Source organism: Dendrobates tinctorius, unplaced genomic scaffold (assembly GCF_039654945.1).
Source record: "Dendrobates tinctorius isolate UK_male_01 unplaced genomic scaffold, ASM3965494v1 ptg000040l, whole genome shotgun sequence".
In the NCBI taxonomy this organism is placed as follows: domain Eukaryota; kingdom Metazoa; phylum Chordata; class Amphibia; order Anura; family Dendrobatidae; genus Dendrobates; species Dendrobates tinctorius.
In genome coordinates, this window is record NW_027361708.1 from 16,776,736 (window position 1) to 16,791,399 (window position 14,664).

General features: G+C 42.4%; 1 protein-coding gene across 1 annotated transcript in view; it reads right to left on the reverse strand.

The window, feature by feature from the left end:
* Positions 1-4,810: 4,810 nt before the first annotated feature.
* MACROH2A2 (macroH2A.2 histone) overlaps positions 4,811-14,664 on the reverse strand; it is a 64,185-nt gene continuing 54,331 nt past the window's right edge. Inside the window, exons 5-9 of the mRNA XM_073574851.1 lie at positions 12,561-12,668; positions 11,765-11,864; positions 9,488-9,577; positions 6,119-6,293; positions 4,811-5,417 (exon numbers count right to left, since the gene is read on the reverse strand). Coding sequence (XP_073430952.1) covers positions 5,252-5,417; positions 6,119-6,293; positions 9,488-9,577; positions 11,765-11,864; positions 12,561-12,668 — 639 coding nt within the window. The 3' untranslated portion in view covers positions 4,811-5,251. The remainder of the gene's footprint in view (positions 5,418-6,118; positions 6,294-9,487; positions 9,578-11,764; positions 11,865-12,560; positions 12,669-14,664) is intronic.

Sequence of the window (14,664 nt, forward strand, 5' to 3'; positions counted from 1 at the left end):
AAATGGTATTTTGTTGCTGATGATGGTCATGACTCCAGCTTTCCTCTTGTCCCCAAGTGCTTCAAAAGCATGAGTATAATGTTTGTGTTGAAATAGTGGGTGGTTATTTCTGATAAATTTCACCTCCTGAAGGCATACAATGTCAGCCTGGTATAATTTTATTTCCTTCCACGTGACGTGCCATTTGTATGGGCTATTTAGACCTCTTACATTATATGACAAAATATTAATTTCCATCTGTAACTGCCTTAGACTTAAACAAAGACCAAAGTCTAGAAGTACTTATAGAATAATAACCTAACAAGAACAAGACAAACAATAAAATTACAAAGCAAAGTTAGAACTATGGAGTTCTCCTGGGAGAAACCGGCCTAGGTTTCTCTCCTTAGTTTGGGGTAGAAAAAAAATGTGGCAAAGGTCCTACACAACCAGCCATTTCTTTTAGAATAAAGTAAATTGTCGTTATTTTAGAAAATAGAGGTTAAGTATTGGAAACCTTAGGTGTGAGCTAAGGTGAAAATCATCCATTATCTTTATACTCTTTTTGAATAAATGTAAGAAAATCTTGTCCCTCTTTCGGGTTTTGTAGTAATATATTCTTCCCCTTGAACCACACAATTAATTTGGTAGGGAAACCCCACCTGTAAGAAGTTTCTAAATCTTAGTTAAGTGGTCACTTCTTTGAACGACCTCCTAGCCTCCATGGTGTTTCTGGAGAAGTCCAAGAACACCTTAACGTTTTCATAGGGAACTGGAAAACACTCTTATTGCGTATGAATTTCAAGATCCCTTCCTTCGTTTCATAGAAAAGTAGACGCAAAATGACGTCTCTGGGCTTATCTAGGGGGATACCCTTTGGGCGTGGAAGTCTGTGAATCCTATCTATAGTTAACTGGATATCTGAAAGAGAAGGAATTGCTTTTTTAAAGAGAGATTTGGCATATCCCGCGAGATCATCTTGAATTATGGTCTCCGGGATCCCTCTAAGCTTTAGATTGTTTCGACGACTCCTATCTTCAATGTCTGTCATCTTTTGTTTCATATACAAAACCTCCTCCCTCAGAGCCAAATTCTGTTGCACGAGAGTTTCTGTACTAGTCTCCACTTTCGTGATTCTGCCCTCGTTTATTTCAAATCTGTTAAGAGAATTTGTCACTCACTTCTTGAATAAGGTTCCTCTGTGTCTCAAAACCTAAAGTAATTGAGTCTTTGAGTGCCTTGCAAAAGTTGGCTCGTACCCCATCCGACACCTGTTTGTCAGGAGAAATGTCTCATAATTGACTAAATCAAGTGGAGGTGTACTTATGGATGGGACCCCTGTGCAACCCTTTTTGGGAAGAGGTAGTCTTGAACTACCGTTACTAGAGAGTTCATCTGAGGTGCTGTCTGAGTCATTCGCAGATGCCCCTTTATGAGAAATCTCATCGTCTTGTTCATCTCTTCAGGCTGACTACCTGGGCTGCTGCCCTTGTTTTTTTTTGTAAAATGTTTTTATACACCATTGAATTCATTGTTCCCTCAAAGATCAGAAGCTGGACCACATTCTCTACAGTTGGGATGTTTTTGCTGTGCAGTTTGTTTGTTTTTTTAAATGTGAATCGATGTTGTGCATTTGTGCTAAAAAGTTCCATAAGATTTGTCCAGAAATATTTTACAGCAATGATGTTCCCCTTTCGACCATCTCGAAGTAGAAATGTTCCCATCTGTGGCCTCACACAATATTAATGCATGTGTCTCCATTTGTGGGCCCTGCACAGTAATAATGTCCTTTCAGCTTGAATACAACAGTAATGCCCCCTCCGCAGTAGCACCCACCCAGTAAGAGCCACCCACATTTTATACAATGAGACAGTTGAATCGTCAAAAATTGAGACCATACGACGGTGGCATTATTGATTGGTACCATAAAGGGGGCATTACATGAATGCTCATATTAACCCATTCCCAACTGGGAGATTTTTAATTTGTTTCTTCCCTTTCAAGAGGCCATAACTTTTATTTTCTTTATGCAAGGCCTTGATTTTTTTTGCAGGACAAGTTGTACCTTTGAATGCCACCATCCATTTTATCATGTGACATACTGGAAAGCAGGAATAAAAACTAAGTGCGGCAAAAGAGCGAAACTATAGCAATTACAGCATTCATTGTATGGTAAAAATGACGTATGATTAACATGATACCAAACATGCATAGTCACGGTCAGGTCAGCAGGCAGAGAGAAGCCACCGGGTACCCGCTTGTACTAGCCATCCGGGCGGCTCGGTCCCCAATGGCTATTAAAAGTATGTTTCTCTGAAACGGGGCAGCATTTCGGAGTCAAGCATACAAGGCTGTGATTGTGCAGCCGGAGGCTGACTCAGGCTGGCCAAACCATGTATGGGATTAATATATGCATTGAAGTTCCAGCAAAATATTGACTTTTCCTCTGAATAAGACCCATACTATTTTGCTTTCCCTTAGACATAAGTAGGAAAGTCTTATCCGAAGATGTCTGCTTTTCTCTGATAAAAGCTATATTTTGGGTTAAATGGAATGTTTGATGTTACTAGTAACTAGACCTGTGATTTAATCCTAAAAAAACAGTGATAGAAAACTGGACATTAAAAAATTGTAAGCGCCACCTTTTCAAGTATCTTCTTTATGTATACACTGAGAATCAAAAAATGTTTTCGTGGCGACTGGCCTCAGCCCATGTGAAAGATCCCCTGGACCTGGAGAACCCCTGAGCAGCACTTCTTCAGATTTCAGACCCCACTGATCAAACATAGTTCTCCTTTAAACGTGGACAATGTGTTAAGGTAATGTTTCTGAATAAACGCCCATGTGTGTCAATGAAGAATAACACTATTTCTGGTCATCTTATGACTTCTTTTCAGACCTTGTCACCTGTTTTCCCTCTGCATGCTGTCTCTCTAGCTTGCAGTAAGACTGGTAGCTGCTATGAACCCTTCCATACACTGCACACTCAAAGGATTCCTGCCCTTTTTCATTTTTAGAAATAAAACTGCATTGAACAAACTACTGCCATTACCACAATATTGATAACGAGAATATGTATTTTCATTAAAAAAAAGTGCTGTATGATAGTATTTAGTATTATGGTGTTCTCACTATGTGATTGTGAGTTTTTGTAAATATGTAATGCTCAGATGTTGCAGTATTGGGTCTTATATACAGTTTATCTGTCAACCTTGGAGGGACTGTGGTGCTCATGTGTTCCCCGCTGCGGCTGTTCGTGTCAGTCCGCCTGGCATCTCGATGTCCTCTGCACATGATCAGGCGCTATGGCAACTGCTGCACTCCCGCTTGTGCACGGCTTGGGACTGGATGGCCGGGTAACCTGGTACTATACCCTAGTCTCATTGGTGAGTTTTCCATGTGACCCATCACTATGGAGATAAAAAGGTCCTGGCAGGTATTGCCCGTATCCCCTTGAGAAAGCAAGTTACAAACACACAAAGTGCGCGTTGGTATCTTGGCCGTTTGTGACGACTATCTGAGTTTCTTGTGGGTAAAACTATTTTCCGCTTTGATTATTATGTCAAATATTATGTACCTCATTGGGGATATTATATAGGGATTCTACTATTCCATTTGGGTAACTATTGGAGCATTTCCCCTTTGTACACAATGTTCATTTACCATCAGCATGTCAATTATGCTGACCTCTTTTGAGGGAGTATAAGAAATACTACTGGGGAGTTCTGCCTGCCCACCTTTATATGTGTATGACAATTGCCTAATATACTCTTTACATACTCATGGTCATCATCAGTTTGTCTGTCTTTGACTATTTTATATGTTCCTGTAATTTTGTATTCAATAAAATATATTACTTCTGAAATATTTACACTCTGTGTTCTCCTTTTCTATTTTTGTAGCACATAGACAGAACCATTAGATGCATGGAGGAAATTATACAGAAGTACTGAGAAGTGTAGAGGTGAATCCAGCACTGGGATAAACCAAACTAGAATCTGCACAATTTACTTCCTTACCACTCACTCTGCTGCTCACTCTCTTCTCCACAGACCTCAATATGCTGTGTTACTGTGCTGCCAGTCCATCTTATCTAAAAAGCACAAGTCCGACGTTTATTTATTTCAGTATTAGAAAAGTGGCACTAACATAAGTTCCCTGCCCCTAGCGCTATACTTACCATCCGCTGCCTTCAGCTGTACATGGCGCCACTCCGGTCCCCATCTGCCATCTAATGACCAGAAATCAGAGGTAACGGGCACAAGCTCTCACTGTAAATTTATTATGGCATCATTCTGGCTCTCATAGATTTACATTAAGAAGTGACTACCGGCTCTCCCAGAAAGCACTGAAGCATTCCGGCAGCTTACAACCTGAAGGCGGCGACAAGAGCAGTGCCAATAACAGAAGAAGGCGGCAACTGGTAAGTATATTAGGGTCAGGGAATATGCATTTGTGATACTACTCAAATGCTGAAATGAAACAAAATGATTAGCGGTGCTTTAAGCGGGTCTGATTTGATACATTTTTCAAAGTGGATGAGGCGAAGAAGTGTCTTATAAATGGGAAAAGATAGATTTTTATGTTAAGACATATTGCTAAGTTTCCAATATTCACATGTACTATTAATTTGAGAGCTTGATGAAAGTTCAGTTCCCCTTTTAAGTCCCAACTTCTTTATAAAGGATCCAAGCTTTCTTGTGAAACATGTTTCATTTTTAAAAAAAAAAAAAAAAAGAGAAATCCCACTTGTGTAATAGTCTAAAAAAATTACAATACAACAACATTACTGTACTGGCCCCATTAAAGAAAACACGAGACAAAATGTAAGAACTTTGCTTAGTTTTTTAAATAATATTGTGGTCTTATTTCTCTTGTAAAATCCAATACTACAAATCTAAAACAGGTTTTTTTAGCTGTCATAACACTAAGTCTAAAATAATAAGACAGGAAACGTAAGAGAAGACATTGGGAACAACATCCTTAAAGAAACAAAAAAACAACATGGTTGATTATTACAGAGGTGGTATATTTTTCAGGTTCTATAAAAATGCAAATAGGGTGCTGGCATGGTACAGAAATAGGAGATATTCAATCAGGCCAAATATACCTCTTCAACCATGGGAACATAAACATAAAATCAGTCCTCAAACCACAACATTTCAAACATGATTCAACATCTTCTGAACAACAATTCTTCATCTCTAGGTCTCCGATCCTCTTCTACTTGTGTACAACCACGTGTGTGGAGCTGCTCTGTGCGCTCTGGCTTCTACTTTGTGTCGAGCTTGGCCATTTCCTGCACATAGATTCCAATGCTTTCACTGTCAAACAGCAGGAAGTAAATATTCTTCACAGTGGAGGAGTTGGAGGAGCCGAAATGGCTGGAGATGGCTCGCAGAATGACCTGAGCCGCGGTCTGCTTGGGAAAGCCATTTCTACTTGGCATGAGACAAGTGGGGAAAAAGGTTTAGTCATATTTGTAACACATCAGGCCGGTATACAGCAATATAGCTTTATCCTCATTATACAGGAAATCACTGTCCCTCACATTCTAAATAAGAAGCATACAGAAATAAGAGTACATTGAGGTTTTTTTTTGGGAACACCTTGGAAGCCAGTGTGGCATATGCCCATGTACACCTATAGCGTGGCATATGTTACAGCCTAACATGAGCAAGTTTTCTCAAGGTACAGTTAGGTCCATATATATTTGGACAGAGACAACATTTTTCTAATTTTGGTGCTAGACATTACCACAATGAATTTTAAACAACACAATTCAGATGCAGTTGAAGTTCAGACTTTCAGCTTTCATTTGAGGGTATCCACATTGGGTTCCGCTGCCAATGTCACAAGCAGTGGCTTCTCTTTTACTCTGCTCTGTTGACATAATGTGACTGCCGAGGTGAGATGCTGATAAGCAGATAGGGGCTGGTTGTCAAACTATGAGAGTCAACCGTCAATGAGTGTGACATTGACAGTCAAGCCCTGCTGACATAGCTGCTGTTTTGAAGTGGAGCAGCTGAATGGCTGGCAGAAGCGGAAAAGGTTTTTTAAGCCCATAGTAAAAAACAAAAACAAAAAAACAGCCAAGTCCCAGAAACACCTCTTTAACCAAGCGAGAATCTGCACATACCTGCCACTTGGGAAAGAAGGAAAGGCGACAGACTTGAGCTTTTTATCTTCTGCGACCGATAAACAGTTCTTGATGGTCTTTTCCAGCTGTTCTTCACACTTATCTGATCCCCACTGTGGGATGTGGCAGTGGATGACAAACTTGGCTGCCAATCCATATGCTTGACTGAGGGCAGCTATCAAAGAAAGGAAGAAAATGAAAAACTATGAAAACTAGATATTTCCAAAAAATATACAAATTTTATTTTAAGAAAATAATTTAACAGTAATTACCACACATTTCACAGAAAGTGTTGGGTAACTTTGTAGATACTTTACTGGTTTAGTATGGATTCTAAGCTACAAGATGTTTTCTTTTCCGTTAAGATAAGAAGCTTTCAGAAGAGTTCAGCAGTCTGCTGATTTCCTGTTACCACAGATGTACGTTGTGGGAGCCGAAAGGCCGGAGTTATTAGGCTACTTATTTCTATGTAGATTTAACCCTTCAATTATTAGTAACAAGTTAAAATTGTGGCACCAAACCAATGAGGTCTGATCACACAGTGCAGATTCAGTGAATTTAGTATGCTTTTTTTTCATGTGTTTTCTTTAACTCATAACTGGCAATGGAAGGCATTCTTGGCTCTGTAATGGGACTTGCACATGAGCTGATCATACACATAAGATTGCCATCAGCCAAAATGCTGCAGATCAATCGTGTCAGATCATTTGTATGAACGATCTGACCATGTACATGCTGAAATAAACTGGGAGATTGTGTATATTATTTTTATAAAACAAAGCAAAAAAAAAAAAAAAATAGCAGCCGTATGCCATATACATAAATTTATGGCCTTAAAAAAAGCCAACTTCACAAATCAAATTTCTGGCAGAGAGCAGTTGTCTATCATAAATGAAAATTCTCAGATTATTTCCGTTTTGGACAACTTTTATCCCATGTGAACATGCAGCTTCATACTATTTTGGATTGCAAATGTAATCTAGTTGTTTATTTTCACTACCCACTGAACTTCCTAAACAAGAAATTAATATCGTGCCACAGAAATAATTAAAAATATAATGCATAGAAAAATAAGTGTGACTTTACCAAACACTATTAGGGCTCATTCAGACGTCAGGGTTTTCTGTTGGAACGCGGACAGTTTTTTGCGAACATCAGTGATTTTGATCAGCAAATCAACAGTTTGGTTACAGTGTCAGTTTTTAACATCAGGGTTTCATCAGTTTTTTGTGGATGAAAAAAAAACCCCCAACAAAATCTGATGGAAGATTTCTTGACCTGCTCATATTGAACAGTCCGTGAAAAACAGACAGCACATGGATGGGATCCGAGTGTGGTCCGATTATTTTCACAGATCCATAAACATACATTGGCGAGTTTGATCTGAGACTCGGACCAAAATCGGACAGATCTCTATCATTTTGTGAAGACTACTTGGTCCACAAATATACATGGACCTGTCAACAGCTCCATAGATTATAATAGGCACGAGTTATATTTGTGATAAACACGGATAGCACTTTGATGTGAAAAAAATGACGTTTAAAGGAGCCCTTATTGTATGAGGCAGCATGGAGGGCACTTTTACTCTGTGGATGCTTTACTCTGCATTGCTTTCTGAGGCTCTCTGTTTTGCACAATTTTGTGTGGCATGGGTTTATTATATACAAAAAAAAAAATCATCAGAAATGGCAACATAAAAGGTGTGCACCAAGTGCAGTTATGAAACCTCTGCAATTTGCTCACCGGTGTGCTTTTTCTGCGTCGTCTTTTTATTACTATTATTATGCATTTATATAGCGCCATTTATTCCATGGCGCTTTACATGTGAAAAGGGGAAATATAGACAAGTATAGTAAACATGTGTAAGACAAGGGACAGACAAGTACATAAGGAGTATCTTTGACTTATATACTGGTGGACTGATGTTAAGTTGACGTTTTAGGACAAGTGGGCAAAATAACTAATTTTCTGGTTTTGTATACAGATATATATATATATATATATATACACACACACACACCTCATCAACTGTCTCCATTGGGGCTCATAATCTAAATTCCCTATCAGTATGTCTTTGGAGTGTGGGAGGAAACCAGAAAACCAGGAGAAAACCCACGCAAACACGGTGAGAATATACAAACTCCTTGCACATGTTGTCCTTGGAGGATATGAACGCAGGACTCTAGTGCTGCAAGGCTGCGGTACTAACCACTGAGCCACTGTGCTGTTGTCCCATAATCTAATATATAAAGCTCAAGTGTGTATGTATGTGTATGTCCGGGATAGGCATCCGCACCGTCGCAGCTACAGCCACAAAATTTGGCACAGTCACACGTCTGGACCCCGAGAGCGTCCTAAGCTATGTTGTGAGGCGAAATTTTAACCCCGCGCGTTCCAATTCACCAAACAATTTTGCCCCCATCTACATAATGGGGAAAAAGTGTGTATCAAGCCCCGCCCCTCATTATGATGTCATAATGGTTGCCATGGCGACGCTGATGTCATCATAGGTTGCAAGCCCCACTGCTCATTATGATGTCATAATGGTTGACTATGGGATGGAGGATGTGTGATGGGTATATGGGCACTGGACTATGGGATGGAGGATATGTATGACGGGTATATGGGCACGGGACTATGGGATGGAGGATATGTATGATGGGTATATGGGATGAAGGATGTGTGATGGGTATATGGGCACGTGACTATGGGATGGAGAATATGTATGATGGGCATGGGACTATGGGATGGAGGATGGGTATATGGGTATGGGCACTCGACTATGGGATGGAGGATATGTATGATGGGTATATAGGCACGGGCCTATGGGATGGTGGATATGTATGATGGGTATATGGGCACGGGACTATGGGATGGAGGATAATTATAATTTGTTTTAACTAACCACAGTTAGAGTACCGTTACACCTAGCGATGCACCAGCGATCCCGACCAGCGATATGACGCGTTCAGGATCGCTGGTGCATCGCTAGGTGGTCGCTAGTGAGCTGCCACACAGGCAGATCTCACTAGCGACATCACTGGGGACGGGGGTCGCTACCTACCTGTCAGACGGGGCGATCCTGCGTCCTCCCGCCCGGCTCCACGTGAAATGGTCCAGGAGCTTCTCGTGCGATCAGCGATAACCAGCGGGGGAGCCGGTCGGAGGTAAGTATCACATGTAGTGATATCGCTAGCAATATCGCTGCAACGTCACAAAATCGGTGACTTTACAGCGATATTGCTAGCGATATCGCAGTGTGTAACGGGGGCTTTAGTTACTATGCCCGGGCAGCGCCGGGCTCTTCAGCTAGTAATAAATAAAAGTGTCAAATGTGTTCAAGTCAGGAAAAGTACATAACTTTACCTCCAGTCAACTCCAAGGGTCCATGGGATTTACGGAGCTCTTTCACAGCTTCAAGGAACTCTTTTCCTCCAGCTTTCTCCATGGCATTTCCTATATACATGATGATACATGCAGAAAATTATGGGCATGGTAGGACCAAGGTTCATACATTATATTCAGTGCGCTATGAAGTGGCTGTCAGATGAATGACCACTGAAATGCAATAACGACATGATAGTGGCTCTCCACTTTGAAGATTTGTATCCTAAAGACAGACAACCCATTTAGTCACTATATGACTGCACTTATGAATTCTGACATTGTGTGCACTGTGGGGATAGGTGCGGCCTTGCTCAATGCAACTGTATTGAACGAGGCTAGATATGACTTGTGGTCATATGACTGCACGCTCCTGGTGCCGGAGAATGTGCACTGCAATGATTCATAAGTCTGCAGTGACTGCAGATCTGCAGCCCAAGGCTGGACAACTCATTTAAGTCATACAAGGAGGTCCAAAGTGGGAAGAACCCCCCCCCCCCCCTGTAATGTCCATATGTCTTATTGACCCAACCACATTTCATTAAAAAAATAAATAAATCTGTATTCATAAGAACATAACAGGTAATTACAGTTTTTTTTCTTTAACACTAAGCAGTTTTTACTTATTTTTGTGCATAGCTGATATTTATGGGTTCAAAGTGGAGCTGAAATCCATTTACTATATAGATCTTAGATATAACAGGATTGTAACACCTGAAACAAAACATTTATATTGTAGCAGTGAAGACATAATTTGTAAATTTCCTGCAGGTCGTCATGTATAGATCACAAAAAATATTTGAGGATCGACTGTTTTTCCCAATACTATGGAAATGGTCATGGGGGGAAAAAAAAAAAAAAAAAAAGGCATTCCGCAAAACTGGAAGGGACAGCGCGCCACAAAAATAAACTTCTGTTTGTTTTTACGGCCCCATTGGTTACAAGCTCGATCTTTTATCACGGCCGCAAAAAATGCGCACCATTGAATTTTTGCGGGCCGAAAAAATACGGCCCGCAAAAATACGGTAAGTGTAAAACCAGTCTTAGGCTATGTGCCCACGCTAGCGTTTCTAAACGCTCAGGAAAAGGATCCCCCTTCCCAGAAAACGGCGGTCTTTTTCCGCGCGTTTCTTGCGCGTTTTTTTACGCGTTTTTTGACACGCGATTTCTGGGAACATTGGGGATGGCTAAAAACGCTGAGCAATGCGGGAATTAATGAGCATGCTGCGTTTTTATCCGCTAAGCGATTCCTGAGCGGTTAAAAACGCATGCATTGGCACAAAAAGCCAAAAACGCATGCAAATTAATTAGAAGCATATTGTAAGCATTTCTGCAGCGTCTGAGCCGGCACAAACGCTGCGGAAACGCTTACAAAAACGCAACGTGGGCACACAGCCTTAGAGTATCCCATTTCCATACTACCTCATCCCACCCCCTATGTTCGTCTCACTCAAGATTCTGTCCTGGGACCCCTACTCTTCTACAACTGTACCTTTGGCCTGGGACATTTCAAAGTCCCATGGCTTACACTATCACATGTCACTCAATCTCTCTCTCTGGCCCAGATGTCACCGCTCTGTGACCCAGGATCGCAAAGTGTCTATTATCAATATTCTCCATGGGAGACTAGAAGCTGTGATCATCTGATCGCTTGTGCTGTACACACCAGGGCTGAAGCCCTGCTATATGTAACAAAAACGCTCATTTGCTATGAGTGTCAACCATTGGGCGGTGCTCTCAGCAGTTCAGCAATGACAAGCTTAGGGGTCTCCTGCAGACACCGGGTTGTCATGCCAACTCATTGGCGACTCTCGGTCACGTGACATGGGCGCCAATGGGCAGAGCCAAGATGCGCATCCAGTTTGTGCGAGTTAGAGTAAATGTCACTGTCAGATTGGCATTTAACTACTTAGCAGCCATGGGTGAATCGCGGTTGTCAGGGGCACATTGCAGCTGATCAGATCAATGTATATATATAAATGACACTGAATTAACAGTGAGGGATCTTCATTCTACAGTAGAAAGGGTTTTGGTTGAAAATGCAGAGTGTTGGGTATAAGCGATTACGGTCATGCCTCCTATGGTCTGTAATCATTTTATTACCTAGCCAAATCAACAATTACATTTTTTATTGGCTTCCTGTGGATCAGCACTGTTGGATAACAAGTTGAACCAAATAGATATATCGATTTTTAATCTCACTAAATATGTAACTATGTAAATAGCAGTAAAAGGCTCATCAAGGACTACAAAACCTACCTATATCTTCCTTCAGGTCGATTTCAGCTGTTGTTGGATGTATAATGCCTTCAACTTTCATTGAGCCTATATGACCGAGATCACTCTGAGTCAGGGACAACTAGGTGAAGAAAAACACCACACAAAGCAAATTTTTAGTATGTCTTCTTTAGATGTGTGCTGCCATGTCAACAAGTATGTCTCACACTGTCACGAGATCATACGAACAACATAATATGGATGATTTAAGGTGTTGTCTGATACCTATAATGTCATTCATAAATATCCTTCTTTAAACACTATCCACTTTTGTAACGTGCTTTATTCTAAAATTTGCTAGTATTCTCGCTATCCTGCTATTCCCTACATCTGCATTTTATTTTTTACTTTCTGCGACGCTTCAACGTCATAGGAAGCTGGCCCTACAACTTTTTTCAACCCCTCCCTGAAACAGGACATCATCAGGAGGTGTCGCTTTGGTCAATTATCACAGCTTACGTCTCCTGATGACATCTTGCTTCAGAGAGGGTGATGAAGAGGTTACCGCAGCTTCGGTCACTACCGCCACACTTCTGTCTCTGCCTCCAGCAATTTCAGTGGCCGCCATCAGAATTTCTGTTTTGGACACGACCTCTTTCCCCAAAACACAGTTATTAGGGGGCGGTGATAGAAGGAGGGCACACTAGGAGCAGCCTAGAAGCTGTGCAGCAGCATTGGGGTGGCAGACAGTGAAAATGCAGTCACTTCTCCACTTTATTACTGTAATGGGCTCTGATAAATCTTATTATTTAATGCCAAGGTTAAAGTAAAAACTTACCTTCTGCCCAAGCAAAAGACTCTTTGAGGAAAGGATGGTAAACCCATCTCCTGGTCCATCGTCTGATGTGGAACTGGACGCACCTTCCTTTCCATCTGCCTGTTTTTCCTATTAGGAGGTAGAGACAATATTGTTTAGTGAACACCACTAAAACAATACTATACAAGTGGAAAGAAAGAGCAGATTAGCTGGATCGTGTGCACATACCCTCAAGGTCTATAAACCATTGCTTGTATACACTTATGCACAGTAATATAGCATACTCATTCTTTTAGGGCCGGACACTGCACAAGTTATAGCGTGATCTTATAGCACATTAGGAAGGCAGCAACAATCTTTCTAGAGTGGAAAGTGGCAAGCGTACCATTTTACTTTAACCCCTTCACGACATGCGCTGTACATGTACGGTGTATGTCGTGTCCCTCCCTTTGATGTGGGCTCCAGTGCTGAGCCCACCTCTTTACCGGCACATGTCAGCTGTTTTGACCAGCTGACATTTGCCCCTAACGGCCTGGGGTGTTAATCCATTAAATACCACTGTCAATCTCTGACAGCGACATTTAAGGTGATCGCGCCAGAAGCGTGTCACTAATCCCGCCAATCCGCGCATGTCTCACATGACCGCGGGTCGCCAATGGGTTGGCTTGACAACTCTGAGTCTGCAGGAGACCCCTGTGGTTGTGATTGCCAGATTGCTATGAGTGCCACCCAGCGGTCGGCGCTCATAGCAAGTGAGCATTTCTGCTACATACAGGCCATCTGATCATCGCCTGTGTGTAGCAGAGGCGATCAGACAACTGCAGTTGAAAATAAAAGAATTAAAAAAAAAAACAACAGGATTTTTGGGTTGCTTACCGTAAAATCTGTTTCTCGGAGCCTTCATTGGGGGACACAGAGACCATGGGTGTATGCTGATGCCACTAGAAGGCTGACACTATGCACAAAAAAAAGGTTAGCTCCTTCTCCGCAGTGTACACCCCACCGACCGGCAGGGAATTCCTCAGTTAGTGAGAAAGCAGTAGGAGAAGTAACAGAATAGATTGGTTACAGTTGAGTTGTTTGTTCTGTTTTCAATCAACCAAAGTAAGAACAGGAGTTGTAGAACATGGGAGGGTGCTGTGTCCCCCAATGAAGGCTCCGAGAAACAGATTTTACGGTAAGCAACCCAAAAATCCTGTTTTCTCGTTCGCCTTATTGTGGGACACCGAGACCATGGGATGTCCCAAAGCAGTCCCTGGGGTGGGAAACAAACTTTCATCAGGCCAGTGGACTCACCACCGCTGCCTGCAGGATCCTTCTACCTAGGCTGGCGTCCGCCGAAGCGTAGGTGTGGACCTTGTAGAATTTCACAAACGTGTGAACCGAAGACCAGGTTGCAGCTTTGCAAAGCTGCAGCGCGGAGGCTCTGTGGCGTACCGCCCAGGAAGCACCCACTGCCCGGGTAGAGTGAGCTCTGATCCCCGGAGGGGCCACTAGATGCTTAACCCGGTAGGCCTCCAAAATTGCCGATCTGATCCAGCGAGCAATCTGGAATGACGAAAAGAGAGTGTCTTTCGCAAGGAAGTTGTCCTAGACAGACTCTCATCGCCCTGACCAGATCCAGTTTGTTCAGGGACCGCTCCCGAGGGGGGAGTTGGACTCGGACAGAAGGACGGCAGAACAATATCCTCATTGAGGTGAAAGGAGGACACCACCTTCGGAAGAAAAGAGGGCGGAGGCCGCAGAACTACCTTGTCCTGGTGAAGCACCAAGAAAGGAGAGCGGCAAGAAAGAGTCGCCAATTCCGACACGCGCCGGATGGAAGTGATGGCCACCAGAAAAGCTACCTTCCAAGAAAGGAGAGAAAGGGAAACATCCCTGAGAGGTTCAAAAAGAGAACCTTGCAGAACCTCAAGAAGCAGATTAAGATCCCATGGATCCACGGGCGCTCGATACGGAGGAGCCGTGTGAGCCACGCCCTGAAGAAAGGTTTTGACCTGAGGGCGGGAGGCCAACGTCTTCTGAAATAAAATGGACAGCGCCGAAACTTGACCCTTCAAGGAACTGAGAGCAAGCCCCACATCCAGCCCTGCCTGAAGAAACGCCAGAACGGAAGGGAGCGAAA